We start from the raw sequence: 26,162 nt of genomic DNA, 5'->3' as shown, positions 1-26,162 counted from the left end.
TGTGGTGGTGAACAAAAGAACAAGTAAGTGAGTGAAACATTTTCTCGTCAAGTGTGACTGCTTTTTTGTTTTGGTGCGATCCACCATTCGCGCAACACCAACTGCCCTGCAACACCAACGGATTTGAACCGGGAGTTGAGTTACAAAAACTAAATACCAAAAAACGATGGATTTGGTAAACCACTTGGAAGATCGTCTTTTATTCGCTGTACCCAAGAGTAAGTATTTTTACTGAGAGGATAACGCGTAAGCAGCGCGTAGAAACGAGTTTTTGCAAAAAAAAACGCGTAAAATGCCTAAAACGGTTTTCTTTTTTCGCGTCTTTTTGCAAAAATATCGGTTTTCCTGCCGATTTTTGTGCATTTGCGCGGTGTTGTCGTTTATTTAATTGTTCTCGCGACGTATTTGGTTGTTATACGGTCTTTGACGACATTTCTTGCTTTTTCAAAGACTTACTAACAACTCTTAGAGGGTCGTCTGTACCAGACATGCTTGAACATCTTGAAGGGTGCCGATATCAAGTTCCGTAGAAACCCTCGTCTTGATATCGCTCTTGTTCAAAACTTGCCCATTGCTTTGGTGTTCCTTCCTGCTGCTGACATTCCTCAATTTGTTGGTTTGGGTCGTGTTCACATGGGCATTACCGGTCAAGACCAAATTGCTGAAGCTCGTCTCCGTGTTGGTGAAAAACTCAAGGTCGAGGAGCTTCTCAACCTCAAGTTTGGCAGCTGCAAGCTTCAAGTTCAAGTCCCTGAGAAGGGTTCTATTACCGATGTCAAGCAATTGGTTGGCAAGCGTATTGTCACTTCCTTCACTCACCTTGCTCGTGACTACTTCAACAACATTGAGAAGGAATTGAAGGCTGAGGGCAAGGTTGCCAACGATGTCGAGACCGACATTACCTTTGTGAGTGGTAGTGTTGAGGCTTCTTGTGCTCTTGGTATTGCTGACGGTATCGTTGATCTTGTCGAGTCTGGTGAGACCATGCGTGCCTGTGGTTTGATGCCTATCGACACCGTGATGGAGACTAGCGCTGTCGTCGTTCGTTCTGCCAACATCGCTCCTTCTCTCAAGCCTCTTCTTGACCGTATCGTTTCTCGTATCAGCGGTTTCATTGTTGCTCAAGAGTTCGTTCTTGTCAACTACAACGTTCCTGCTGAGGCCCTTGAAGAGGTCATTAAGATTACTCCCGGCAAGCGTACGCCTACTGTGAGCAAGTTGACCGACCCTGGCTGGCTCGCTGTTAGCAGCATGGTCCTGAAAAAGGATGTTGCTCGTGTCATGGATGAGCTTTCTCAACACAAGGCCAGCGACATTTTGGTCTTGGAGATTTCTAACTCCAGAGCCTAAATGGAATGTTATACAGAAAGTCTTGTTGCATGACTTAATTGCTTCCTATGTGTATGTATATTCCGTCGTGTAAGGTCTCCACTTGCGGTTGTTTTGGGCCTACGAAAACCTGGCCTGACATGTTCGCAGCGTGTAGTTTGGGGGAGTCCTGTTTTACCCAGACAAAACAAAAGAATAACGTCCGCTTATATGTTTCACACGTTCCCGTATTCCCCCTTCATCCTTTATTTCGTACGTTCTTTAGTTTTCGGACCTCTCGTGTGCTACTTATGGATTTTATTTCCAATGAATAGATTCTATTTCAATGTTTGATAGATGTTTTCTCCTTCGTATTTTCGCTCATGCATTTCATTAATGATATACAGAACGGCAGTTGTCCTTGGACTAGCTCTTGCTTATTGCTGTTATTTCCTCTCAGCATCCTCTGTAAACAAACGCGTCGCGTCTTTAGAGAGAAAAACGGTGACGTGATTAAATTAAGAACAGTATAAAGGGAAACGCGTCGTGTTCTACATTCCTTCCTTCGCCAACTACAATTTATTTGTCATTTATGTAAAAAGTATTCTCTATATTAAAGAGTCCATTATTTCGTATTAAATTCTTGAAATATTCTTCATATCAACAACATTCAAACATAAAGCTGGATAAAATCAATATGCCGAGCTGCTTGGATTTTATTAGAAAAACGCAGCGACGTATAGAAAGTAATGTCGACTTAGACATTGATCTTCTCAACAGCGGAATTGACTTATTTGAATCGCTGAGTGTCTCTGACTGCGATCTGGGGGAAACTTCAAACGTGCTCCAACAATTGTTTCAGACTTCGGTTTTTGAACACTACGACGCGAATGTACTATCATCATTGGCCCTATTGGGCGTGTACATTTTCTTCACGTTGCAAAGCGATGAAATTGGTGAAACAGTACTTGTCGGTCTGACAAAACTCTCCGCGGAAGTACTTACGACGGTAAAACAGAACATTGGTCCGAAAGTGTTGGAGAAGGCTCTGACGGTTTTGTCTAAACGCGAGATACCCGCTCTGGATCAGTCATCTCTCAGCTATAGTGACGAAATGTATTCTGCAATTCTAACAGACCGACTTATTTTGCAGTTGACTTCGTTTTTTGCAGCGAAGTGTGAACCAAACAAGGTATGGCTGATTTCTAACAGGAAGGTATTGCCTTTGAAAGCAATTGGACGGTATCTCAAACATCGAGACTTTGCATGCAGGTTTCTCGCAGGACTTTTCATATTTCGCTTCTCAACCTCCGACAAAAGCGAAGAAGCCGCTAAGCAAAACGAATTACGTGTTCATTTGTTCGTGGATTCCGCGGAATTTGACAAACAGCCTACAATGCAAATGTTCAAACCAGACAAAGTTTTTGAAACAGCAAGCATGAAATCAAAATACTCGTTTAAAGGACACATACGCGTTGGAGGAGACAGTGCCTCTCCCGCGATGATGACGCTTGAACCGAGAGATTTTATTGTTTACCGCAAGAAAGCCTCCCTTGTGCAGGCGGCATGGACCTCAATTAAGAAGGTCTCGGTATATACGGGCAGAAAGTTCACACTTTCCTTCGACACTTCAATTGACGACATAGAACAGTTCACATTTACCAGCACCTCGGCCACGCAATTTAGACTGTTGCAATCCACTCTTGGTAAACTCATTCCCCACGATTCTCCCACAGTGCTAACAACTGCGCCTATTCGTCTCGATGCTGCAAAGGCGACAGAAGCCTCTAAAGCATCAAATGAACAAGAAACAGAAAGTGTGTCTGCAGATTCTGAAACAGGCGCATCTGACGAGTACATTCCTTCAGAGGGAGGATCCGACGCTGCTAGCCCTGTTGGGCAATCTACTCTACCAACTGTAACCGAGACCGAAAATGTGCCTGCACAACAGCCTCTTCAAACACCCGCGGTATCTAAATCTGTTGCGAAAAAACGTCCACCGAAGCGAAAGTTCCTTCAAGATGACCAAGTACTCGGCTCGCCCATGACACCGGTCTCTATGACTGAAACACGTTTAAAACATATCCAAAAAGCCAGCTCAAAAACAAACAGAAAACCAAAAGAAGTCAAACGATCAAACAATAATGATGCTCAAACTAATGCTTGTCAAACAAAAACGCAAAACCAATCCTCCGTGTCTGCACTTGAGAACAAGGAAAACATGAACCAGACTCCTAAAAGCCGGCCAGCAGAAGAACTGCTGTTTACGCCAATGGAGCAGAAATCCATTGCCACGCCTTTGGCGGATCATACAAACAACAGAATTGCGGAACTTTCAAACCATATCGTAAAAAAAGAACCCAATCATGCTTCGCTCCCGACACCTACTGCCCACGAAAGCGGAAAATCTATTTGGACAAAGTTACTAGAAGAGAAGCCCTGGAAGCGGACACATCCTTCAGTCAACATGCCTTTACACTCGCGAGAAATTGATTTAGCACAGTTCGACATTAAGCCCACGGCGACTTTTTCTCTTCCATCACCCATAGGAAGCAGCGACAGAGATGTGGATGGGCAACCGAGGGCACAAGAATTTGACACAAGCAAGACGTTGTATTCCAGCACATCCAACGACGATTCGAACACAATTGATTTACAGAGTGTTTCAAGGAGTTCGCCCATGCCACAGAGGAAGCATGCATGTCCTCAGAAGCCCACTCAAGTCGCTGGCGAATTCCAAACAACCGGACCGAGTTTCTACCTGGCCCAAATTTCTAAGCATCTATGCGACGAGCTTGTGAAAAAGGAAACCTCTATTCGACAAAACGTTGAGCATTACCATGAACGGTGTCGGCGTTCGGTGTCTGACTTTCAACATCGACAGCAATCCCGATTCGCCCATATTGACCGGGAATTAGACAATTTGAGTGCACAGTTGATGCAACAGCTCGCAAATCTTCGTTAAACAGACTGCGTTTCTCCTTACGGTGAATGTCCGCCACTAGAGGATTGAGGCAATAACAGCTCGTTGGTGAGAAATGCACGATTGCGAATGACACAAGGGATTTTCAAAATCGCGAATACATGACGGTGCATACGGATAAGAATAATCAACTATATAAAAGCACTTCCGAACCCGGTCCGTTGAGGGCCAAACTGGAAACAGGCGCTATGGAATACGTTACAAGACAACATGACAACTATTGAAAGCATGTTAAACCTCAAAAACTAGAGGGAAAAAGAAATATAATAACAACGAAGGGAAGGAAAAACAGTGCAAATGTATCAAACAAATCAAAGTGTACAAGCGAACAAATGCACATGCATAAAGAAAACTCACCAACAGCTTGAACGGATACAACATGCAGGGAAAAGGATTCAAGACTCAAAGGGCTAATGAGGGAGAGGGCGAACGTAATGGACGATCAGCGACCCGGAGGACAGGACATCCATCACAAAGAAGAATTTATGTTCGCGAAATTAAATGTTCGTAGTAGCGGGACGAATCAAACTCTTCAGCCAGTTGTTCTCCATTTCAAGTTCGCGCAGACGAGCTTGCAGGGCAACAACCTTTTCCGACAACTCCTTAACGCTACGTTCGAGCTGTTGCTCCTTCAGCTTTTTCTTGATACGGAAACGAGCACTGGCAGCCGTATTCCTACGACGCTTGTCCTCCTCGGCTGCTGTACGAGCAGGTGTGCTTGTGGAAGAACGGCGGGTTTTGGAAGGATTGGCAGCAGCTGCTGCTAGCGCAGCATCAGTAGCAGCCTCTAAAGCGGCCTTGTCGATAACACTGTTCACAATAGCAGTTGTGTCTGTGGATTGTTGTTGCTTTTGTTGATCAAGAGGAACAGCAGTCGGGAGGGTAGGAGCAGCGATGCGAGAAGAAGCGGCTTCAGGAGCTGCAACAGCAGCCGAGAGTGAATGATAAGGCTGTTGTGCTTGAGACGGTTGTTGTTGTTGCTGCTGCTGCTGAGAAACGGGATCAACACTCGAAGGAATTAACGAAGCTGGGTCGAAAATCAAATTATTCACATCGCCAGTCATTTGAGGAGCAGCAGGAGCAACTGCAGGAACTGAAGCTGAAGAATTCGATGTCAGTGGATTAGACGTGAGGTAAGATTGTTGCTGTTGAAGACTTTGAGGTTTCAACGACGTTTCGTTTGTTGCCGAAACAGGGAACAAGTTAGGCAAATCTAAGAAACCCAAGGATGCAGCCGAGGGGTTTCTCGTCGCCGAGGGAGGGGTCAATTGTTCCTCTTCCTTAACGACGGAGCCATGAACGCTGGTACTTGTGTTCGTGTTCTTGTTCTGATTGTTGCTGCTGTCCTGCACGGGCAAAGGCTTGACGTTGTTGGTATCGTTAAGACTGCTTGCCGAGCTTTCCATTGACCGATAAACGTTGGTAGGAAGAATACCGCATACCTCAAAATCCAAGAATGAGGTGTTTGTGAACAAGTCCAGTTGTTTTTTTACGTCTTCGTTCAAGAAATCGTCAAACGTAGGACTGTCTTCAAAAGTAACATTCAAGTTCTCAATGGCACTGTCAGGAGTAAAGTCAGACATTTTTCACCGGGAAAAAATACGCTTAACACGGAGAAACAAGTGAATAAAAGAAGACTAAAAAGAGGAAGAGATGAGAGAAAACGAGAAAACCGCGAAAGAACCGAAAATGAAAAATTCTCTGTCTGTGTGACTTAGACACGAAAAAAATTCCTAATCAGGTTTATGACAGATTTATCACTGTAAGCCCCAGTAAACACAGGTCGACTCTATAGAAAGCCCAAAGTACGGTTGTACTTTTACACAGCGGTACAAAAAGCAATCGAAAGCGTCTATAACGGTCGTTCTTTCTAAATTGCTGTCGCGTACCTCAGTTCGTAGATATGTGCAGTGGGATAACTCTATCTTACAGGAGAGGGGGTTTGATGCACGCGTCTCGGTCAGCACCATTATCTACTCCTGACCAACCAATCAGGCTCGCCGGAAGGTCTCCCCGCTGGGTTTAGTCAGCACGTGAAGATGGAAAAATAACTATAAATAGGTGGCAATGCCGAGAGACAATAAACCGCACAAACAGAAAGGGAAAATTCACCGCATTCTAGATGTTGCGTTCACAATAAAAGTGAATGAGTATTGCGTATTTTACGAGGGTTTTAAGAAGGGACAAACTGGAATAAATAAGCGTGGACAAGAGTAGCATACTTCACCACCAGAAAATTTGAATAGCACACGAAAGAGGGTTTAGAGCGAAAAGGAGCTTATAATCTAAGGATTTTGTAAAATCTGTGAATGCGACGAGTGAAAAAAACGTAGAGAACTTTGCATCAAACAACTCTTTAGGTATTTTTCTTGGACTAGTTCACGTGCCCACTTTAACCGTTTTTAGCGTGTTATAGCCGATAATTACCGAACAGTAAAAACGATTATCTAGTCAAACATTTATATTAACATATGTAGCTCATTCTCCGTACTCATGTACTGCGGTTAGCATCCAGCTGCATTCTAATATGCGGCTCTCCGCTCTCCTCAATAAATGGTTCATCGATAGGATGAAAACCAAGTGACTTGTAGAATCCCATTCGGGTGACGACAGAGTCCAATACGCATGGTGAATTGGGCCATTGCTCTCTGTATATCTCCAAACAGCGTTGGATCAGAGCTTTTCCAAGTTTGCGATTGCGGGCGCTTTTACGTACGACGACTCGTCCAATGTGAACACTGTCATCAAGTACCCCTGGCGGTATTATTCGAGCGTATGCGAGAAGTTCTCCGTTTTCGAGATACCGAACATGAACGGTGGCAGGATGGATGTCGTATTCATCCATTTCTTGAAATGCAATTCCCCATTCTTTAACAAATACTTCTATTCGCAGATAAAGTATATGGAAGAGTTCTTCTCTCGATAAATCCGGCAGCAGTCCAGACGACCACTGACCTGTTAAAGGCTCGGGAGTAGCTGAAGATGACGGTTTAGACATGGGAATAGCAGTGAAAGGAACGAACTTGGGAGGTCGATTTTTGGTTCATCCAAGGTGTCAGTTTTGTGATGTAACACGGACGTGTAGGAATCGGAAGAAAACCATTGCAAATAGGTGAAAATGACTGTCTGTACTGTTATGTTATGCAAATAGACTCTGTGTCATGATTGGCGGTATTCCAGGAAAGACGTTTGAGATCATTTTTGTGAACGTGTTAGTAACGAAGTATGAGAAGGAGTATGGCACAATCCTAGAGCTATAGAGGATTTAACTTTTGTTCTACATAGAGTCGTCAGTTACATTGCTTGGTTGGAAGAGAATCTTCCCCGTAAGACTAACCCATTAATACAACCATTTGTATAGTAAATTGTACTTTAGCAATGAAACTAGAATTTTCCTTCAATTGAGCGAGCTACAGAAAGCCGCTAATCGAAATGTATGTTTTCAATTTAAATTTTCATCAAAAACAGATTATCATTTTTCTTGTAGCAAACAAACTCTTCTCTTTAAGTTTCAAGTTTCATCCTGACTTTAATTAACCATTCTCTGCTGGACGATTGTTCGGTTCACAATTTCGCTGCAACGCGCTTAATTGCATTTTTTCTTGTCCAGCTCTGTTAGTATGTGTCATCATGCATAATGTAATCCATTGACTTGCTTTCAATCATCAATTGAAAGCGTCGTCTCTAACCGTTTTACCGTCGTTTAAAGCAGCTTTCTTGCGCACTCTCCCCTATTCATGTTCGCCATGATTAGTGAATAAGGGAAACCTCACTTGTTTAGCATAAAACTTGCGCCATTATTGAGACTCTGTGCCTCCTAATTCCCTATTTGAATCAATTAAAAGAACCGTAATGTTTTTTCCATGATTCCAAAAGTCTGTTAGTGGTATCCATTTTAAAGAACATGTACGTTTCTGTCTCCAGGCTATTAAAAAAACCAATGTACACCATTCGGTGGAGGAATCTTCAATCTGCTAGTAATCACAAATATTAATTCGCTTACTGTTTTTGTTACACTCTTGTACGTACTGGCAGGAAACTGACGAATGGGGAACATAAGTGTGTCAATTTTACCCAATGGACAATACAGTACGCTTTGGAATCAGGAGAAAGTTCCGTACTAGACGATCCTGTTTAGAGAAAAGAGCATGAGCTACAGAGTTTCGCATTTGCACACGATGCATAAAACAAGCGAAAACCTAGATATACAGAGCAAGAAACGAACACAGTTGTACGAGAGACGGAGGGTTGACTTTGTAAATGTACACCCCAAAGGCAGAAGAAGTGCCTTTTTGATTGAGTTGGCCAAGAAACAAATTAGAAATTCGTTGAACTTTTATATTTCAGCTGCAATAAAAGTATCCGTCACAGAACAAGTACAGACTTTTTCACGTCTACCGGTAAACTTTAAGATACTGTTACTGTGTCTTATTGAGATGAAAGTTTTCTTTTTGGTTTTCTATGAATCCGAAATTTTTGTCACGTAGACTCTTTACTCCGTGCTCGTCCAGCCATAACTTCAAATTCGTTAAGCATCGAAAATTGCCTCCATTTTTGTCTTAACATGGCCCTCACAGTTTCATTCTTAAGAGACTCGTGCATGTTGACGGGCTTGAGCACTGTGGGGAGAAAAGCAGAGTTATTACAGAAACTCATATCAACACCAGTACATACAACGAAGAATGTACTCGCCGTTGATCTGGGCATCCATAACTTAGCCGTGTGCTCGCTGAGTGCTTCTAAACAAGGGGAATCACCAGTCATTCACCATTGGCTCATGGATGACTTGTGCCGACCTGATAACGTCTTTGGTGTAAAATGGTCAGGCAAGTTTGAGCTTCCTGAAATTGCAGATTTGGCATACCAATTGCTCGCACGACTGCACGTCCTGTTTCAGCCGCAGTACATCCTTTTGGAAAAACAGAGATTCCGTACGGGTCGGGCGACTATTCCAGAATGGACATTAAGAGTAAACTCCCTAGAATGTATGCTCCACGGTATCCATTACGCGCAAAGACAGATTGACAGTGCGAAACCTCAGTCTCGTTTACTGGCCATAAATCCAAAACAAGCTTATACATATTGGAGTCGAACGACCGACTGCCATGTTACCGGCCAAACGTATGCTAATAACAAGTCTTGCAGAGTTGACCTAGTTCGTGAACTGCTTGCAACTAATCAACTTGTTCTAAAACTTCCAAATGGCGAAAGTCAATTCCAGCAATTTCAAAAGGAAAAAGACAACATAACAAAACATACTCCGAAAAAGAGACAGTTTGACTTGGCCGATTCCGCGCTGTTGGGCCTTGCTTGGATTCGTTGGCAGTACCAACTTCAAACGTTTCAATCAATGTATACAGACGCCATCATGACTGCCAAATCTGATCCGAATAGTCGAAAGAAATTAGAACCCCTTGTGACACAGGTGAATTAAGAGCAAATTGCCTAGACGTCCAAACCGGTGCAGAAAAGCCTGTAGCACGTTTCAAAAGTCGACCAGTCATTCATAACATTCTCATTCGCACACTCAAGATATCAGGATACCATTTTAGCATAGCTCATCATAAGTAAATCATTACGCTCCATAATCATGTTTTTTCCATTAGCGTTTTACCCAGGTGTACTTTTTACGGGCTTTTGGTTGACCGGTTTTTTTACGTTCAACACGACGAACATCGTATGTAACACACTTGTTTGCCCTCAGAATGGGCTTAAGATCAGGTTCTTGAATGAGAAGAGCATGACAAATACCAGTACGAACAGCACCGGCTTGACCCGTTGTACCGCCCCCGCGTACTAGAGCCCAGACGTTATATGACAGGATGCGTCCTGTGTATACCAATGGTTCAAGAACATGTTTTCTATCATGGAGACGACCGAAATATTGATGAATGGGGACACCATTAACATAAATTAATCCATGTCCGGGAACCATACGAACAGATGAACGACTTGATTTCCGCAACCCCCGTGCGGAAGAGCAACCCAAATGATCTGGCGTCTTTTCTGTGAGCACGCTTCCAGCAGCGGTTGTTTCACTGCGAAACATATTCAACACTTCATCAACATAACTTGGTCGAAACTCAGAGCTTAACCGATTGAGTTCGTTTAAAATGTTTGTGATTCTTCTATACTCCAAGGTGTTCGTTTTTGTGTCGTGAAATTCCCTTCTGTACTCTTCAAGAGATTTCCATTTTGGTAAAGGTACATGTTCTGGAGCAGCGAAAACCCATGGACGGCACGAATGTAACAGCTCCTCTAAACGTAAATAGATAGTATGAAAAGGGACATTAGACGTAAAGTACGTGTTTGTGCTTGGTACAACTTGCAATGTTTGTATACCCCTACGACCTAACAAACAGGGTAATTGCAGCGGTGAAAACAAGCGGTAAGGCGTTAATTTTGGGCATATGAATTGCATTTTAGTAATGATGATCAATACAAATGGCCGACGGCGTCCGACGTTACTAAAACGGCGTGTTGTATTCGTCTACGTTTTTGCCTTGGATGAATGGGTCAGCGAAAATAAGAAAGAAAGAAACAACGCGAAAAGCTTTTAGCAAACATACAGAGGAGTCCTCCCGTTCATGGATTGGTGTCATACATACGTCTGTTAACTTATATGTTACTTTGGAACATTTTGTATAAACGACACAATACACTCGCAAATTCCCATCACAAAACCCTGCTCAACCTGGCGACCAGCAACGCTCAGCATTCACATAAACTGTCAAGTATTATTTTATTTTACAGGTAAAAACTGGAGGTAATCGTCTGCGCTGTTACATGTCAGACGAAACCAATACACACCCTGTACAGATTTTCAATGGAACGCATTCAAAAAACCAAAATCGACCAAAACAGAGCACAGGGAAGCGGGAGCAAAATGCTGGAGGATACGGAGTACTGGAAAAGAAAACTAGCATTGACAGATAATGACTCACATAGGCTCAGCCATTGCTGCAAGTATCATAATGCCAGTGTCAGAAAGAAGGAACAGGTATATAGCAAAAAGAAAACGGGAGTATCATAATGAGTATTACCCATCACGAGCATCAACGGAAACAGCTATTGCTTTTTACTCGCTGTGCTTTTCCTTCTTTTCCTTCTTCTCCTTCTTTTCCTTTTTCTCCTTCTTCTTTTCTTTCTTCTCCTTCTTTTCCTCCTTCTTCCGCCGCTTCTCTTCCTTCTTAGCAGCTTCTTCGTCCTCGGGCTCGGACTTGCGTTTCTTGTTTTCAGAAGATGCAGGAGAAGCAGGCTCAACGTCCATCTTTTCTTCTTGCTTGGCCTCAGCAGCGGCAGGAGCAGCAGCAGGCGTAGCCTCAGCAGTGGAGTAATCGACGTAGTTCTTCTTCCAGTCGGAAGGAGTGTTCTCGTTAGGGCGGCCATACTTGTCCAACTTGCCCTCCTTCTTCATGGCTTTCTTCTTCAGACTTTGAGGGCCAAGACCCCAACGTCTGGGGTAGGTATCACGCTCCATAATGCAACGCTTAACCTTGGCGACGACACCGTGGTCACAGGTGGAAAGCTCGACGGTAGACATTTGTGCGATACCGACAGCAATTGCCTCACCCTTGGTTGTCATCAAAACAACCTCCTCGTTCACCTCAATGCCGGCTTCATAACGAAGAAGACCGGGAATCATAAGCTTGGCACCATAGCAGACAGCGTTGACAGCGCTGTCCTTAACGACAATACGCTTGTAGTTGGTAAGCAAGCACTCCAAAGGACGGATAATACGACGAAGGTAAGTTTCGTCACGGGTATTGTCGTACAACCATTGGGCATCCAACACATCGTGCATGGTGACAATGTCGTCGTTCTCCGACAAACAACCAGAACGCACACGACGAAGCTCTTGCATGTGACCACCGACACCCAAAAGAAGACCAAGGTGAACACAAAGAGTACGCATGTAAGTACCGGCCTCACAGCTGGCCCAGAAAACGGCCAAGTTGCGTTCCTTGTCAAACTCAATGAGATCAGACTTGTAGACGTTACGGATACGCAATTGACGTTTGACAGCGGAAATAAGAGGAGGACGTTGGAACAGAGCACCAGTCAACGTCTCAATGGCCGAAGCCATCTTCCGTTCGTTGTCAATAGCATCGTGAAGGCGCAAAACGCAAACGTACTCCTTACCAGCGCTTTGTTGAGACTTCACCAAACGCGTAGCACGGTCGTTACAGATAATTAAGCAGCCAGTAACCTTAGGATCAAGTGTACCACTGTGACCGGTCTTTTCAACACGAAGAATCTTCTTCACCCAGGCGACGACCTCGTGAGAGGAAGGATTTGCGGGCTTGTCCAAGTTAATGACACCAGAAGAGACGTAGCTTTGGATATCACGCTTCAAAGGGTTACAGCCACTGGGAATAGGCGTGTAATGGCCCGTACGAACAAGGAGCTTGTCGTAGTTCTTCAACAGCAGAGGCCACTCAGAAGTGTCGACCTGGGAAGGGCCGATAGCCTCAGGTTTAATCATAAACTCCGTAGAACTGTTGGGATCAGACATCTCGACCGTGCTTCCTTTTTTTTTTATTGCCTTCCAACAAAAATTGGGGTTTTTTGGTGTTGGTAAAGGACAACCGCATTTGGTGGTGTCTGCCGGCCAAACATCGTGACTCGCAAATAAGATTAGTGAGGCTTAATGAGACGCAGCGAGACAATAGAAAGGAAGAAACAGAATTCAGTTTAAAATGAAAATTCAATACTAAACACGGCGTGCTGTTGCAGTTGAGCGATAGAACTGTTCATTAGATTGGTGTCCATGTAAATTTTTATATTATTACAGAGGTAGATGGGTAGATACGACAGTCGAATGAATGCTTAAAGTCAATATGAAAGCCGTAGATGGGGGAAATGGTATTCTGCTTAGCACAGAACATCGTTTCATATTAGGAAAAAATTACAACGACCCTCCCTCGTTCCGTCGCTTCGTATAAAAAGAACATATGGCATAAGACTATTTCACGCATCCGTTGTTCCTCAGGTCAGAATTTGCATTATCGCTCTGCTCGTTTTGTCTGAGACGGTCTATTTGGTTTACCTAATGTACAGTAATTTAATGAGCCATGATGGTAAGACAATGGCGTTGATGATTTGAGCTACTCTCTGTACTCATCATCATCGTCTTCGTCCATAGAAGCGGGCCCGCCGGGTTCTTGGGAAGAGATGGCATCGTTTTTGGCGTGCGCCCTAGTAGAGACTCCATTTTGCATGGTTTTATACTGGGCGACTTCAGTTGCACCGGCCACGAAGTCTGTTGCTTCACTTACCGGTGGATCCATAGCGACAAGCGCCTCGGCTGCTAGTTGAAGATGTTGAAGCGCATTAATGGACCCGTTTTGTCTCATTTCTTCAAGCTTTTCGTTCATCGCCCTTTCCATCCGGTTGGCGTCCTCGTAGACAAATGATCCTTCTTCGTTGTAGGTGCGAGCATTGTTGAACATAATCTTGAAGTCTCCAATTAAATCCTCTAATGACTTGTACCATGTGCCATTAATGTGTTTCCGAATCATGTCCAGTGATATGGGTTGCTTGATAATCACATAGTAGTCTGGATACAGACGTTTGCTCGGTAACTCGAGAAATAGTTCGTTCACGTTTCTTCCCGTTTCATCCTGTAAGTCGCTCACCGCACTGTACAATTCCAAGCACAGCTGTCGAAGGAATACCCGGTGCTCTGGTGACAACGTATCTGGAGCTGGACCTCTCCGTCGTTTCCGCTTCTCTGGCTGTGTTGAGGTTGTTGAATGTGTTGAGCCTCGTTTGGATCGCGAACGTGTTGTTCTAACATTCGTTTCCTGTTCAATCGCTTGAAGCCATTGCTCATCACGGATAGATTCATCATAAACAACGGGTGTACGGCGTCTTGCACCTCTCCCCAATCCTGCAGCTTCAAAGTGTTGATCCATAACATTTTCCGGCTCATCGCGTTGATACAGTTCGGGTAACTCGTTCAATTGGATCAATCTGGGGATTTTGTTCTTTCCATACGGTGAATTCATTTCACGCTCAAGGTCCATTTGCTTGAACATTCGTAATTCATTGTCATCTCGAGCGATCATTTCGTTTAATTCGTCATCGTCAAGTTCTCCCTTTTCTTCGTTGTCCTCTTCGCTATTTTCATTTTCAAGCAGGGAGCGTAGGAAAGCCTCACGCTCCTCTGGTGTTGATTTATTGTCGAACTTTCCTGCTTGAATAACCTTTCCATCAATATCAAGTTTGTACTGAGCACGGGCAAGAATATTTTCCTCGACAGATTTCTCGGTAATAAGACGGAAAATACGTACTTCTTTGGTTTGACCAATACGATGGGCACGGTCTTGTGCTTGTAAATCCTGGTGAGGATTCCAATCTGAATCAAAAATAATTACAGTGTCTGCTGTCTGCAGGTTGAGACCTAAACCTCCTGCACGTGTACTCAACAGGAAGATCGTGTAAATGGATGCTGGGTCGTTGAAGAGATGCAGCAACTGTGAACGATCATCAGACTTGGTGGATCCGTCGAGTCTCAGGTACTTCCAAGCTCTGTAATGCAAATAGTCCTCCATGATATTCATAATTTGGGTCATTTGGAAGAACATAAGCACACGATGACCAGACTTAAAAAGCTTTGGCAGTATTCTATCCAGCAATTCAAACTTGCCGGCAACTCTCCATAGCATATCAAAGCTCATTCCGCTGGGATCAACGACCTTTTCGACTTCTTCGAAAACAAACGGATGGTTACAGATTTTCTTCAGCTGCATCACAGTATTTTGCAAACCTTTGATACCCGTTTTTCCGTTGGTACCGTTTTGCACAAATAGCATACCATGCTTTTTCATTTGTGTGTAAAGTTTTAACTGTAGAGCCGACATTTGGCAACGAACAACTCTCTCAACCTTATCCGGAAGCTCTGCCTCAACATCCTTTTTCAGACGTCGAAGCAAGAAAGGACGCAACACCTTGTGTAACCGACGAATTACGAGTAGTGACTCTTCCTCGGTAAGCTCCATTTTGTCTTGGCCGCCAGCATTCGCAAAAGGTGTGTTGAACCATTCATCAAAACTCTTGACGGAATTAAAAATTCGGGGTAAAACAAAGTTGAGAAGAGCCCACAATTCAGGTAGATTATTTTGTAAGGGCGTACCCGTCAAAATCAAACGATATCGAGACGAGTAGTATGTGGTTAAGGTGTTTGTCAGTTTTGAATGTGTGTTTTTCATACGATGACCTTCATCAATAATCATGTAAATCCATTTAATTTTGCTTAAAAGTGGTCGGTCTTTAATGACATACTCAAATGTAGTCAGCAAAACCTGGAAGTTTGCATGTCGGACCTGTTGATGCAAAGCTTTCCGAACCATAGGAGGACCCTTGTACACAATCTTAGTAATGGAGGGTGCCCATTTTTCAAACTCCATAGTCCAGTTCGTTAATGTTGAAAGTGGAACAATAATAAGGAATGGGCCATTTTGCCGTTTCTTTTCGATTAAATGGCTAATGAGTGAGATGGTTTGGATAGTCTTACCCAAACCCATTTCATCAGCAAGAATACCATTCAGATGGTTATTGTACAATGATATCATCCACTGAAGACCTTTAAGTTGATATTCTTTGAGCTTTCCACCGACCAATATGGATGGCTGCTCAGAAATGACCTCCCGGATGTTATGTGCTACATTGTAATAATCCGGTTTTTTGCTTGAGTCTTGAAGTTTGCTTTCAAGCTCGCTATTGTAAACCGGTTCACCAAAGGCTGCCTGCTGTGCTTTGACGGCTTGCGCAAGTGAATCCAAGTACTGGTCAGTTTGACGAAGGAGATGCGTAATACGGGTATCTTTTGCTTGATCGATAAGTTTTAAGTAAGCCTCCTCATCATCAGCCTTAAGAGCCAGCAGACGTTGCTTGGCATTTCTCTCAGCCCGACGTTGTTCCTCTTTTTCAATATGCGAGTGATAAGCAAGCACCGCGCGACTTAATTTTTGTGCACGAGTCTGATTCAGCTTTGCACGGGATGATATTTCCCGGCCTTGTGAACATATGCCCTGTAAGTAATCGCGTTGCCGTTGGCGCTGCCGCCGTTCTCTGTCGCTGCGTTGCTGACGTTCCAGGGCTTCTGTAAGTCGTGTCTCTTGTGGCGAGTGTTTGAGCCTTCGGTAAGCGATACGTTGGGCAGCGTTTGTGATACTTCGCATTTGTGGCATACAATGAGAAACTTCAGAACGAAGGAACTCCTGCTTTTTCAATAGCCGAAGCATTTTCAATTCAATCAGTGCTTTCCGTTTGCAATCATGCACATCCGATTCCTTTGGCGAATCTAGTATGTCTGTGATATTTAACAGATTACTAGAAGTCTCCTCCAAAGTAGCAATCCGATTGAAAATACGCATTTTTACGAGCATCTCTGTTTCCCGGTACTTTTGCAATTCTGAAGATGAAACTATACTACCAGAACGGCAGATCTTGTTCAACACAGCGTCAGTCGACCGGTTAACGGATTTTGCACCCTTAGACAGTTCGTCTTTCAACAACTCAACGTCGACCTGACTATTCAAATGTTCTTGAACCGTCAGCAGCAATGGATCACCCTCCATTGGAAGATTCATGCTAAGCCGTTTAAACGACCGAATTTGCTGGAGTAGAACATCCCGTTCAAATGATTTGAGTGGCCGTTCAGTGTATCGTTTAATTAAATTCCGCGCATGTTGCTTTTCCCGAATAAGTTTTTGGACGTTACGTAACTCATCGCAGACTTTTGCGAATTCCCAATCGGTTTTCTCGTTACTCCCATTTTGAGAAAGTGTTTTCCACCGCTATCTTATGTTAGTAATACTCACAACAAACGATGCGTATTCTATCCACAACACAACAGAATAAAATATCATAAAATACAAACCTCCAACAGCTGATTTACTGATTTAGCAGCGCTTTCTTTTTGGCGTTCCATATGGTAAAACAACCACGAATCGGCGACTAACGTCGAGTATTAAATAAAGTTCCGTGTCTTCTGAATTATTCCTAAAACCAGAACAATTTTTTTTTGTTTTTTTACTAGCAATGTCGTAGAAGCACCGGCGTAATAAAACTGATGTTCTCGTGTTACTACTTTGCTAACTTGGTGGTGGTTAGACCTTCCGTGCACAGAAGTTGAATATTTGGTGGTGAGTTCTTCAAGGGGCCGCGTCATATCCGCGGATTAGCCACCGGCACAGGATAATTCAGAAGATAGAAGAAAATAGAAAATCTGTGAATAATTTTGCAGATAATTTTGCAGAGAGGTAATTAGCATTATGAGTGTGGGCGGCTTGATCTAAATGGAAATGGCAGTGGGGTATTTTATTTATTTAATTTTTTTTTTTTTTTTTTTTTTTTTTTATTATTTATTGTGGAATACGAACTATGCTGAAATGAGTCGCGCGGTAAGAACATTAAGAAGTGTCAGTAGGAACCGAATATTCTTAGGTAAGATAGCTGTGTTGGTATTGTTATGAATGTGTCGGCGATTGCGGATGTATCAAAAGTTCAGACTATTTCAAAAAATTGTTTCAAAATTCATTAATTTAAAAAAATAGCAGAGAAATATACATTAACTGTTTAAATCCCAACGACTTTGAGAAACCGTTCTGACTTTGGAGCTGATTTAACCAAGCTACTTTTCAGTTTTTTTAATACTATTAAACCAACTTTCATAAATCCATTACAAACGATATGTTCCGAAGCAATTGCTAGTACAGTTTTTCAATAACGGAACACAAGTACCGATTTACTAACGTTATTGCCAAAACCCAAAACCAATTTTATTCCACCCTATTCTAGCAAGGCGCCCTGGACCTAGGGAGCAGAAAAGCACGTAACATTAAAACTTTCTTCCAAGGTGCAGTATTAGTATTCTGCATAAAGTCAGTTATCAACAAACTGGTTTCTCAGTTCACAGCTGTTTTGACATGTATGGTCCATCCAGCTCATAGCCGAGTTTTTTGTAATACTTCCGAACACCCACTCCGGAAATAATGCTAATTTTTGTGCTTCTGTGTTCTTCACGAGCAATACGCTCTGCTTCTTCCAGCAACAAAGTACCAAAACCTTGGTGCTGAAACTTTTTAGGATCCCTGCTATGAATGGAAACTGCACTGCCGTAAACGTGAAGCTCCCGCACAAGTGAAGTAGGTTGTGCCTTCAGTTCTGGGCGATATGTCTTTGATGAACATTTACGCAAGCGTAGAAGACCAATGAGGATATCTTGGGTAGGATCTTCATAGGACAAAAATGTCTCCCACCCGCCATTTGCAGTATAATCACGGCGAAGCAGCTCGACTTGCTCTGGCTTAATTTTATGATGCACTTCTTGCATGCCAACTTCACGCGTACGAATATCCCTACATGTCGTTCCAAAATCGCGCATTCTGCTGAGTGAAAGCTCACGAAGATTACCCTTCTCGACGCCCGAAGTTACAAGAGGCATGGGAATGTCTCGCTGGATACGGTAAATACGTGTCCATGGAGGAACAAGAGCCAGAATACGTGCAATCAAGTCCACCAACGCATTTGGCGTATAGTTTTTGTATCTGCCAGTCTTCCAAAGCTCGTACAAACCTGTGCCGCGAATAACGAGTGTAGGATACAACTTCAAACCATCCGTACGGAACGCCGGGTTCTCAAAATATTCTTGAAACTGAAAGATATCACGTTCCATTCCAACATTTGGGAGATCGGGCATCATGTGCGTAACCACCTTGTAGCCGGCATCCTTTGCAAGTTGAAAGGTTTCACACACAGCCTTTACTGTATGTCCACGATTTGTGTCACGAGCAACATCCTCATACACACTCTGAACACCGACCTCCAAGCGAGTACAGCCATACCGAAGCATCTCGTCAAGATGCTGATCCCAGCAATAATCAGGTCGAGTCTCGATAGTGATACCCACACATTTTGTTTCAGATTGTTCAGAGAAACGAACAGCCTCATCCAAGTCTTCCGTAGTTGCTCCAGACAATGCGTTGTGCAGATTGGCAATGAATTTATGACGGTAATCCTGAGGCAGGGACATGAATGTACCACCCATGATAATATATTCAACCTTATCGACAGGGTGTCCCAAAGAGCGCAATTGTTCTATACGACCTCTTGCCTGTTCATAGGGATCGTAACGTGCTCTGATAGCACGCATACTCGTGGGCTCGTAACCAGTGTATGATTGAGTTGAGTATTCAAAATCAGAATCTGGACCACCGGGACAATAAACACAAACGTTACCCGTCATGGCAATATGAGGACAACGATGAGGTTTACACATTACTGCAACAACGGCAATTCCCGAAGCCGTACGCACAGGCTTCGCTTGCAGCTTTCTCATTATCGATTCTTTAAGGTAAGCATCAGGAGGAATTGCCGCAATAATATCCGTTAATCGAGGTGATTCCGAGAGTTGATGCTTCTTGGATATTCGCATTTTCAAGGCATTGAGGTTAATAACCTTGTTTTGATTTTCTGCAGCAATTAATTCGGCAACAATTTCTGCACAGGCTTTCGCCTTCAGAAACGCTAAATTAGAGGAAGACATTGTATTAACAGGTCGTTAACAAAAAAACTTCCCAATTTTAGCCAAGAACAAACCAAATTTGTAGTTGGTTGATGTTGGAGGCAAAGTGCTGAAGACGGTTGCTGAAACGTTTGGCAAACCAAGCATAGGGAGAAGTTGGTCTGACAACGTCGTTTATAAATACAGAAACTTAAGAATATCTCTTTACCAGGTCATCGTTTTAAAAGTACGGACAGCTACTCTGTGGCTGTTTTTCGGCCTTTAGCATTTTGGAATGCTTTTCAGATCCATTCAAAAGCCTTATGCTACCATTGAGCTTGAGGACATCGATGAGATATACAGTCCTACCACGAATAATGTCATTCGTCAACAACGGTTAAGTCTAGAAACGATTGGAGACACTGTGCTTGTTGATACTTTTCAGTTAAATGAAAAATCGAAAAACTGGTTAGAAATTTTAAATTTTTGCACACTTGGTTTCAGCTATGTGCTTACTAAATGGAAGCCTTCACTGTATTTAAAAGCATTAGGCGCTAAATGCACTTTTAGTTCAGCGAAATTTGTTGCCATCTACTCAATGACAGAAAAGTGCACAATAATTCAGCCAGTCATATCGGTAACACCTCAATTCACTTTTTCTGATGGAATTCTTACTTTTCCGAGTAATTCAACAGTGAAGTATTTTGAGTACAAGCGGCAGGTTTTCTATTTGAATCCTAAAACGCTCGATTGGCAGGAAGCAATGTACGAAAAGATTGCATACCACATCTTTTCTACTAGCAAAAATTATGTTGCAAATGGATTGTCGACCTGTGCTGCGAATTCGCTCAGTCAAATTTGTCAAACGAATGTTACTCGTTTCAAAGCTTCAAGTTTCTTGAGCTTAATTACCAAAGAGGTAAGCAGTATGACACGTTCATGGTTTATTAACAACGTTAGGTGTGTCACCCAGTTTATTTCTTCGAGATTTTCTCCGTTTGCTTGTGGCTACTGGATCACTATGTCCTCTACGCATCTTGCGTATTCATCCTTACGGCCTACAGCGTAGTACTCTTTGCTCTTGACAATCGAGCAAGTGAAGAACACATTGCTCGTCTTGTTGGTCCGAGCCAATCAGTTCGAGTAATTCGCGATGGACAGTTGTGTTATATTCAACACGAGGATTTGGTTATTGGCGACTTAGTAGTATTGCAGGGTTCCTGTAAAATTAATTTTGATGGAATACTTATCTCTGGAACATGCTTGTTGAATGACAGCTTTTTGACCGGCGAATCAGTACCAGTGAACAAACTTCCTGTCGTTTCCCAGCAAGACCCTTCATTCGAAGATGCTTGGGAGGATGCCTCCTCTGATGTTTTATCTGCACATGCAGTACACTCCGGAACATTATTACTGAAAACGTCCAACGCAAATCCAAATACAGAGCCATTCGCTCTTGCTATTGTAATCCGTACCGGATTTGTAACACGCAAGGGAAAACTACTATTATCCATGCTCTATGGAAGGGTCAAAACATCGAGTCTTCAACGTGACTCTTACGCCTTTTTGAAAGCGATGATCATATTTGCTGCTGTGATGTTTCTGGTAACGATGTCTATAATGCATTCTCGAGGTTATGAATTGCGGCTAATTCTTCTCCGTGCTCTTGACTTAATCACTATCATTGTACCACCCGCTTTGCCAATGTCTCTAAACATGGGTTTAGCAAACGCCTCACGTCGTTTGTCCAAGAAGAAAATTACAGTAACGGATCCCAAAAAGTTTCCCAACGCAGGGTCTATATCTGTTGTTGGCTTTGATAAGACAGGAACACTCACGGATGATACTTTAACGTTTGAGAGTCTCTTCATAAGTTCTAAAGACTCAACACTTATTTCCACATCACTAGAAGATTTAAAGACGGACGCCGTTTTAACAGCCTTAAAAATAGCCATTGCTTGTCATTCTTTAAGTCGCGAGAACAATGAACTTGTTGGTGATCCCTTAGAAAGTGCATTGTTTAATGGTTTCAACGGGATTTTAGACAATGATGGCCCAAATGTTGAGATTACTTCAGCTCTTCTTCAAAACAGGTTTTCCTCCAGCATTGATCCTAAAGTGTCTATATTAAAGACATTCGAATTTTCACCTCAGCTTCGAAGAATGAGCGTTATCGCACATGCAAGTTTTCTTGATTGTGTCGAAGTTTATGCTAAAGGTGCCGTTGAGGCAATTGTTAATATCTGTAGCCAGGAAACAGTCCCAGATTCTTTAATGAACTCATTAAATGCTCTTGAATCGAAGGGATTACGGGTATTGGCTTTCGCTTCCAAACAATTAGACTTTGCTTACTACAATTGCAAACAGTGGAATCGTTCAGGCGTTGAATCGAATCTCACTTTTGGAGGACTTTATGTGTTTCGTTCTCAATTAAAACCTACCGCAAAGTCTGTTGTAAAAAGTCTTCTTAACAATGGGATTGAAGTGTATATGGCTTCTGGAGATAGTTTGCTGACTTCTAAAGCTGTTGCAGCAGACATCGGTTTTTTTGATGAAAACAAAGTTATTTATACACCTTCCATTAATCAAAACACATTACGATGGTTACGACACACAACCGAAGACAATGACTTACCGACCGAGTCATTAGTGGAGCAGTTTCAAGAACAAGATACCATACATTCCTCTTCTATTGCTGTCGTCATGACAGGTTCTGATCTTCGATATTTAATCAACTTGCTTCCGGCCCATGAGCTTCAACGAGTCCTTCAACGATGCAAGGTCTTTGGTAGAATGTCACCATCCGATAAAGAATTGCTTGTTTCTTCGTACCAAAATTTTGGCTTAAAAGTTGCCTTTTGTGGAGATGGTGCCAACGACTGTTTGGCCCTACAAAAGTCAGATGCCGGATTATCCCTTTCAGTTTTGGATACTTGTGCTGCAGCCACATTCATTAGTGAGCATCTTCGTTTGAAGGATATGATTGAAGTTATTATTGAAGGACGGTGCGCAACTGTTACCGGATACTCATGCTTTCAGTTTGTTATCTTAAGCGCCATTCTTCAATTCATAGGTGTTTTGTGCTTATACGTTTATAACTTCAATTTCTCTGACGGTCAGGTATGATTTTTGAGCTTATTTTAAATAATGTACTAACTAAGGAAGTTTTTAACGATGGATTTATTTGTGATATATCCATTGTCTGCAACAATAAGTTCATTTCACCCGACAAAACAACTAAGTAAGTGTCAACCTCCGGACAGATTGTTCACTGTAAAGTTTCTCAAAACAATAGCGACACAGTCATTAAGCGCTTTCTTAGCAAACATCATAACTCTTAATCTCGTTCTCTCTTTGGAACCGAAATTACCACAGTCGGTTCCAGAGACTTCAAACACGCAGAATGCACTGACGACAGCGATGTTTTTTCTTTCCCTATTTCACTATATTGGTGCAGCATTTGCGGTAAACAAATTTACGGTCTTTCGCCAACGCGCTTCTCAAAATGGTATGACGAGTGCTGATTCTGATTTCTGACTAATCCATTCAGTTCTATTCCTTAGTGTTGTTACGTTAATATTTCTTCCTTGCATATTGTTATGTTTCGGCACGCCATCCTCTATCTTTACGCAAGCTCTCTCTTGTGTGACGTTACAGTTCACGACCCGCTTGTTACTTCTTCTTTGCTCCATAAGTTCGGCATTCATTTTGTACATTATACAGGACGTGTACTAAATTTTTCTTGAAAAAGAGCCCCATGTCAGACGTCTTCTCCCTTTACGTTTATAAAGGAGCTTGTGCAGCATTACCCATTGTTTGGAATATGCATTACACTCGTTAATATAATCCTAACCTTACTCCGTCTTAGTTTCTTCCTCCATTAGCTCATTACCCCAAATGGAACGAGAGGGAGTCCATATTTGAAGAATGTTATCTTCAGCAGCCGTAGCAAGGGTCCAGTTGTAATTTGGGCACCATCCCATATCAATGGCACATGAGGTGTGTCCACCATGCATAAAGAGTAACTCCGGTGCACCATCCTGCACCTCATCAGAAGGCTGCTCTTCGCCAATTCGGGAGAGATCCCACAAAAGTGTTCGACGGTCCGCCGAAATGGAAGCGAGAACGGGTTCTTCATGAGGGGAAAAGGCAACTTTAAGTACACTGTCTTCATGCCCTTCCAGGGTATAGAGGCGATGGTTGAGGTTCCGCAGATCCCACAGAGCAATTGTTTTATCGGAAGAAGCAGTAGCAATAACAAACTCATTTAAAGGATTAAACGAGAGACTGTTTACAGAATCGTTGTGCGCACGGACACTTCTTAAAGGCTTGGAAGAGTCGGGACGACGAATATCGTGAATATGAAGGAATTGGTCCTGAGAAACGGAGCCGATGAGACTGCCATGGAGGGGATGAAATTTGACATCTGTAACAGCCTTTTCATGTGTTGTATGACAGTGTATCAAACCAGACTCCGGCTCTGAGGAAATTGCATTTATGTCCCAAGAACAGACAGTAGTATCTTTTGAACCAGACACAAATTGATGCTTTACAACGTTGTTCCAGCAAACGGAGCTGCAGGGTTGAGTATGCTTTTTAAACCGGTGTTTGGCAACCAAGTTTCCATTTTTTGAACTTTCGCAGGCCTCGAATGAACTTTTATCAAATAAGAGAATATCGTTATGACGGGTTCCAATCGTGAGTACACAGGATGGATCCTGAGGCATCATTCGGGCACATAACAGAGAATCTGTGTGACCGTACACCTTGTTTATCTTTACACGCATAGAAGGACTGTTTTCTTTTGCTTCTTCTGCAACGGCAGAAGCTTTCACTACAGGACTCAAGTAGGGAAGCTGAACTGAAGCCTTCGCCAAAACATATTTGTTTTGGCTAGCACGAGCGGCTAACAGCATTTCTTGTTGTGAATAACCTTTTTCAGCGAACCTTCTTCTAGTTAACATTCATTCAAAACGTGTTCTGATAAAAGCGTACACTTCTTGTCCGTAACACCATTCCAAAGACATGCATGGCCATTCCAAGGCTCTGGTTATAATCAAATCGTACAAAAAAGGAGAGTTTTTCTTCCATATTTTATATTCTGTGATGTTTAGTTTAATAAAACCGAATTGGTCCAAACAAACCTTCATTTATGCATTTTTCCTGAACGATTCCCTCTTCAGAGGCCTGAGCCTGCTTAGAAGAAACGGTAGATGAAGCCGCAGCCATGTTTTACTGTTTCTGCGTTTTGGAGAAGGAGCAAGGGACTACGCGTCTGTAGACAGGGGAGGTACGTTAAGAGAAGCAGAACAAGAAAACGAGTTCATTCGTTTCGATGGGTTTTTTAACAAGCTGTAATGGAATGAGAATCATTAAACAAATTCTTTAGTACAGAAAACTCCTCAGAGTCCTAAAAAGAATTCATCAACGGATGTTGTTTCATACTTTTTAATGCATATTATGCGTGGACAATTGTGGTGGTAACTATGTTACCCTCTACTCACCACCAAAAAAACGGTATGTTACCTAAATGACATCATGGCGACTCTGGCAGATTCAGTAAATGAGACTAATCAACGGGCCGTTTGGTAATAGATTTAGTACGAAACGCTTCCTCTAAAAAGAAAACTTCCATTGTAACGTAGTAAACGAAGGCATTGACATGTTTCTCTTACCAAAAATTTTCCATCCTGCCCACCGAATTTTGTGCGAGGGCTACAGCCCAAATGCAAGTGTACTTGTTCGCCAAGGTCGTTTCCACATAAACTACAGGCAACTATCTACCGGAAGTCTCTTAGGGCTGGGCGCCGGTTATGCCTTAGGCAAATTTGGCAAATTATTCATTGTAGGATTAGCTTCAATTGCCGCTACAATTGCTGTACGTATTGCACCGAAAAGACGCGTTTCGACGCAAGGCTTCGCCGTTAATTGAAATCATGACTCACACACAGTACATTACTTCTAAAGGATTTCTACAAGTCAATTGGAACACCATTCGTCGAGCAGTTCTGGGAAAGACCGAGGAATTTACGACCTTAGAGAGACTCGACAAACCCGGCATTAAGTCCAGGTACGGAACGTCCCTAGATCCAATGAAAGCAAAGATGTCCAACCTGCTCCACTGGCTGTCCATCAACCCGTCCTTCAAGCTTAGTTTCGCAACATGCTTTTGGATCGGATTCACGAACGCATAGCGTAACATTGCAGTCAGACAGCAATAAAGTCTTGTCTAGAAATTGTGGAAACAGACATTATGAGGAAGCATGACCACAGAGAACGAGACGTATGGAACGATAATGACAAAGTGAGAGGAGAGAAGAAAAAAGAAGTTAATGAACATGTGTGATGGGTGAGCTGTTA

At 42.8% G+C, this 26,162-nt stretch overlaps 12 protein-coding genes across 12 annotated transcripts; 5 read left to right on the top strand and 7 right to left on the bottom strand.

Annotated features, from left to right (window-relative positions):
- The first annotated feature begins 91 nt into the window (after positions 1–91).
- On the top strand, positions 92–1,788 carry SJAG_04747 (ATP phosphoribosyltransferase). The gene is made up of 2 exons (XM_002175792.2): positions 92–218; positions 470–1,788. Exons 1-2 carry the CDS (start codon positions 167–169, stop codon positions 1,348–1,350), a joined length of 933 nt encoding a protein of 310 aa, XP_002175828.1. The 5' UTR covers positions 92–166; the 3' UTR covers positions 1,351–1,788.
- On the top strand, positions 1,748–7,711 carry SJAG_04748 (meiotic recombination protein Rec10). Its single transcript, XM_002175793.2, has 2 exons — positions 1,748–6,724; positions 6,769–7,711. Exon 1 carries the CDS (start codon positions 2,006–2,008, stop codon positions 4,271–4,273), a length of 2,268 nt encoding a protein of 755 aa, XP_002175829.1. The 5' UTR covers positions 1,748–2,005; the 3' UTR covers positions 4,274–6,724; positions 6,769–7,711.
- Positions 4,410–6,257, bottom strand: SJAG_04749 (transcription factor Zip1). Its single transcript, XM_002175794.2, has one exon. The coding sequence runs from the start codon at positions 5,872–5,874 to the stop codon at positions 4,789–4,791; it is 1,086 nt and encodes a 361-aa protein (XP_002175830.1). The 5' UTR covers positions 5,875–6,257; the 3' UTR covers positions 4,410–4,788.
- SJAG_04751 (ELLA family acetyltransferase) lies at positions 6,783–7,289 on the bottom strand (the record flags this gene model as incomplete). Its single annotated transcript, XM_002175795.1, has 1 exon — positions 6,783–7,289. The coding sequence occupies one exon, from the start codon at positions 7,287–7,289 to the stop codon at positions 6,783–6,785; it is 507 nt and encodes a 168-aa protein (XP_002175831.1).
- A 28-nt stretch (positions 7,712–7,739) lies between the features above and the next one.
- On the top strand, positions 7,740–9,924 carry SJAG_04752 (cruciform cutting endonuclease Cce1). The gene has a single exon (XM_002175796.2). The coding sequence runs from the start codon at positions 8,856–8,858 to the stop codon at positions 9,723–9,725; it is 870 nt and encodes a 289-aa protein (XP_002175832.1). The 5' UTR covers positions 7,740–8,855; the 3' UTR covers positions 9,726–9,924.
- On the bottom strand, positions 9,894–10,880 carry SJAG_04753 (mitochondrial 37S ribosomal protein MRPS9; the record flags this gene model as incomplete). Its single annotated transcript, XM_002175797.1, has 2 exons — positions 9,894–10,758; positions 10,861–10,880. The coding sequence occupies 2 exons, from the start codon at positions 10,878–10,880 to the stop codon at positions 9,894–9,896; spliced, it is 885 nt and encodes a 294-aa protein (XP_002175833.1).
- A 67-nt stretch (positions 10,881–10,947) lies between these two features.
- Positions 10,948–12,922, bottom strand: SJAG_04754 (pseudouridylate synthase). Its single transcript, XM_002175798.2, has one exon. It carries the CDS (start codon positions 12,804–12,806, stop codon positions 11,370–11,372), a length of 1,437 nt encoding a protein of 478 aa, XP_002175834.1. The 5' UTR covers positions 12,807–12,922; the 3' UTR covers positions 10,948–11,369.
- Positions 12,923–13,092: 170 nt separating this feature from the next.
- SJAG_04755 (ATP-dependent DNA helicase Snf21) lies at positions 13,093–17,449 on the bottom strand. Its single transcript, XM_002175799.2, has 2 exons — positions 17,178–17,449; positions 13,093–17,094 (listed from the first exon to the last, which is right to left on the bottom strand). The coding sequence occupies exons 1-2, from the start codon at positions 17,226–17,228 to the stop codon at positions 13,399–13,401; spliced, it is 3,747 nt and encodes a 1,248-aa protein (XP_002175835.2). The 5' UTR covers positions 17,229–17,449; the 3' UTR covers positions 13,093–13,398.
- Positions 17,450–17,873: 424 nt separating this feature from the next.
- Positions 17,874–19,987, bottom strand: SJAG_04756 (elongator complex). The gene has a single exon (XM_002175800.2). The coding sequence runs from the start codon at positions 19,842–19,844 to the stop codon at positions 18,210–18,212; it is 1,635 nt and encodes a 544-aa protein (XP_002175836.1). The 5' UTR covers positions 19,845–19,987; the 3' UTR covers positions 17,874–18,209.
- SJAG_04757 (Ca2/Mn2 transporting P-type ATPase P5 type Cta5) lies at positions 19,897–24,978 on the top strand. Its single transcript, XM_002175801.2, has 4 exons — positions 19,897–20,721; positions 20,763–22,922; positions 22,968–23,310; positions 23,353–24,978. Exons 1-4 carry the CDS (start codon positions 20,098–20,100, stop codon positions 23,535–23,537), a joined length of 3,312 nt encoding a protein of 1,103 aa, XP_002175837.1. The 5' UTR covers positions 19,897–20,097; the 3' UTR covers positions 23,538–24,978.
- SJAG_04758 (Clr6 histone deacetylase complex subunit Prw1) lies at positions 19,925–25,298 on the bottom strand. Its single transcript, XM_002175802.2, has 3 exons — positions 24,947–25,298; positions 24,798–24,903; positions 19,925–24,749 (listed from the first exon to the last, which is right to left on the bottom strand). The coding sequence occupies exons 1-3, from the start codon at positions 25,029–25,031 to the stop codon at positions 23,657–23,659; spliced, it is 1,284 nt and encodes a 427-aa protein (XP_002175838.1). The 5' UTR covers positions 25,032–25,298; the 3' UTR covers positions 19,925–23,656.
- A 108-nt stretch (positions 25,299–25,406) lies between these two features.
- Positions 25,407–26,153, top strand: SJAG_04759 (mitocondrial FUN14 family protein). Its single transcript, XM_002175803.2, has 2 exons — positions 25,407–25,680; positions 25,754–26,153. Exons 1-2 carry the CDS (start codon positions 25,465–25,467, stop codon positions 25,994–25,996), a joined length of 459 nt encoding a protein of 152 aa, XP_002175839.1. The 5' UTR covers positions 25,407–25,464; the 3' UTR covers positions 25,997–26,153.
- The last annotated feature ends 9 nt before the right edge of the window (positions 26,154–26,162 follow it).

Source organism: Schizosaccharomyces japonicus (assembly GCF_000149845.2).
Source record: "Schizosaccharomyces japonicus yFS275 unplaced genomic scaffold supercont5.3, whole genome shotgun sequence".
Lineage (NCBI taxonomy): Eukaryota > Fungi > Ascomycota > Schizosaccharomycetes > Schizosaccharomycetales > Schizosaccharomycetaceae > Schizosaccharomyces > Schizosaccharomyces japonicus.
The sequence above is the reverse complement of the archived record's forward strand: the minus strand, read 5'-3'. Positions and strand labels throughout refer to the sequence as shown.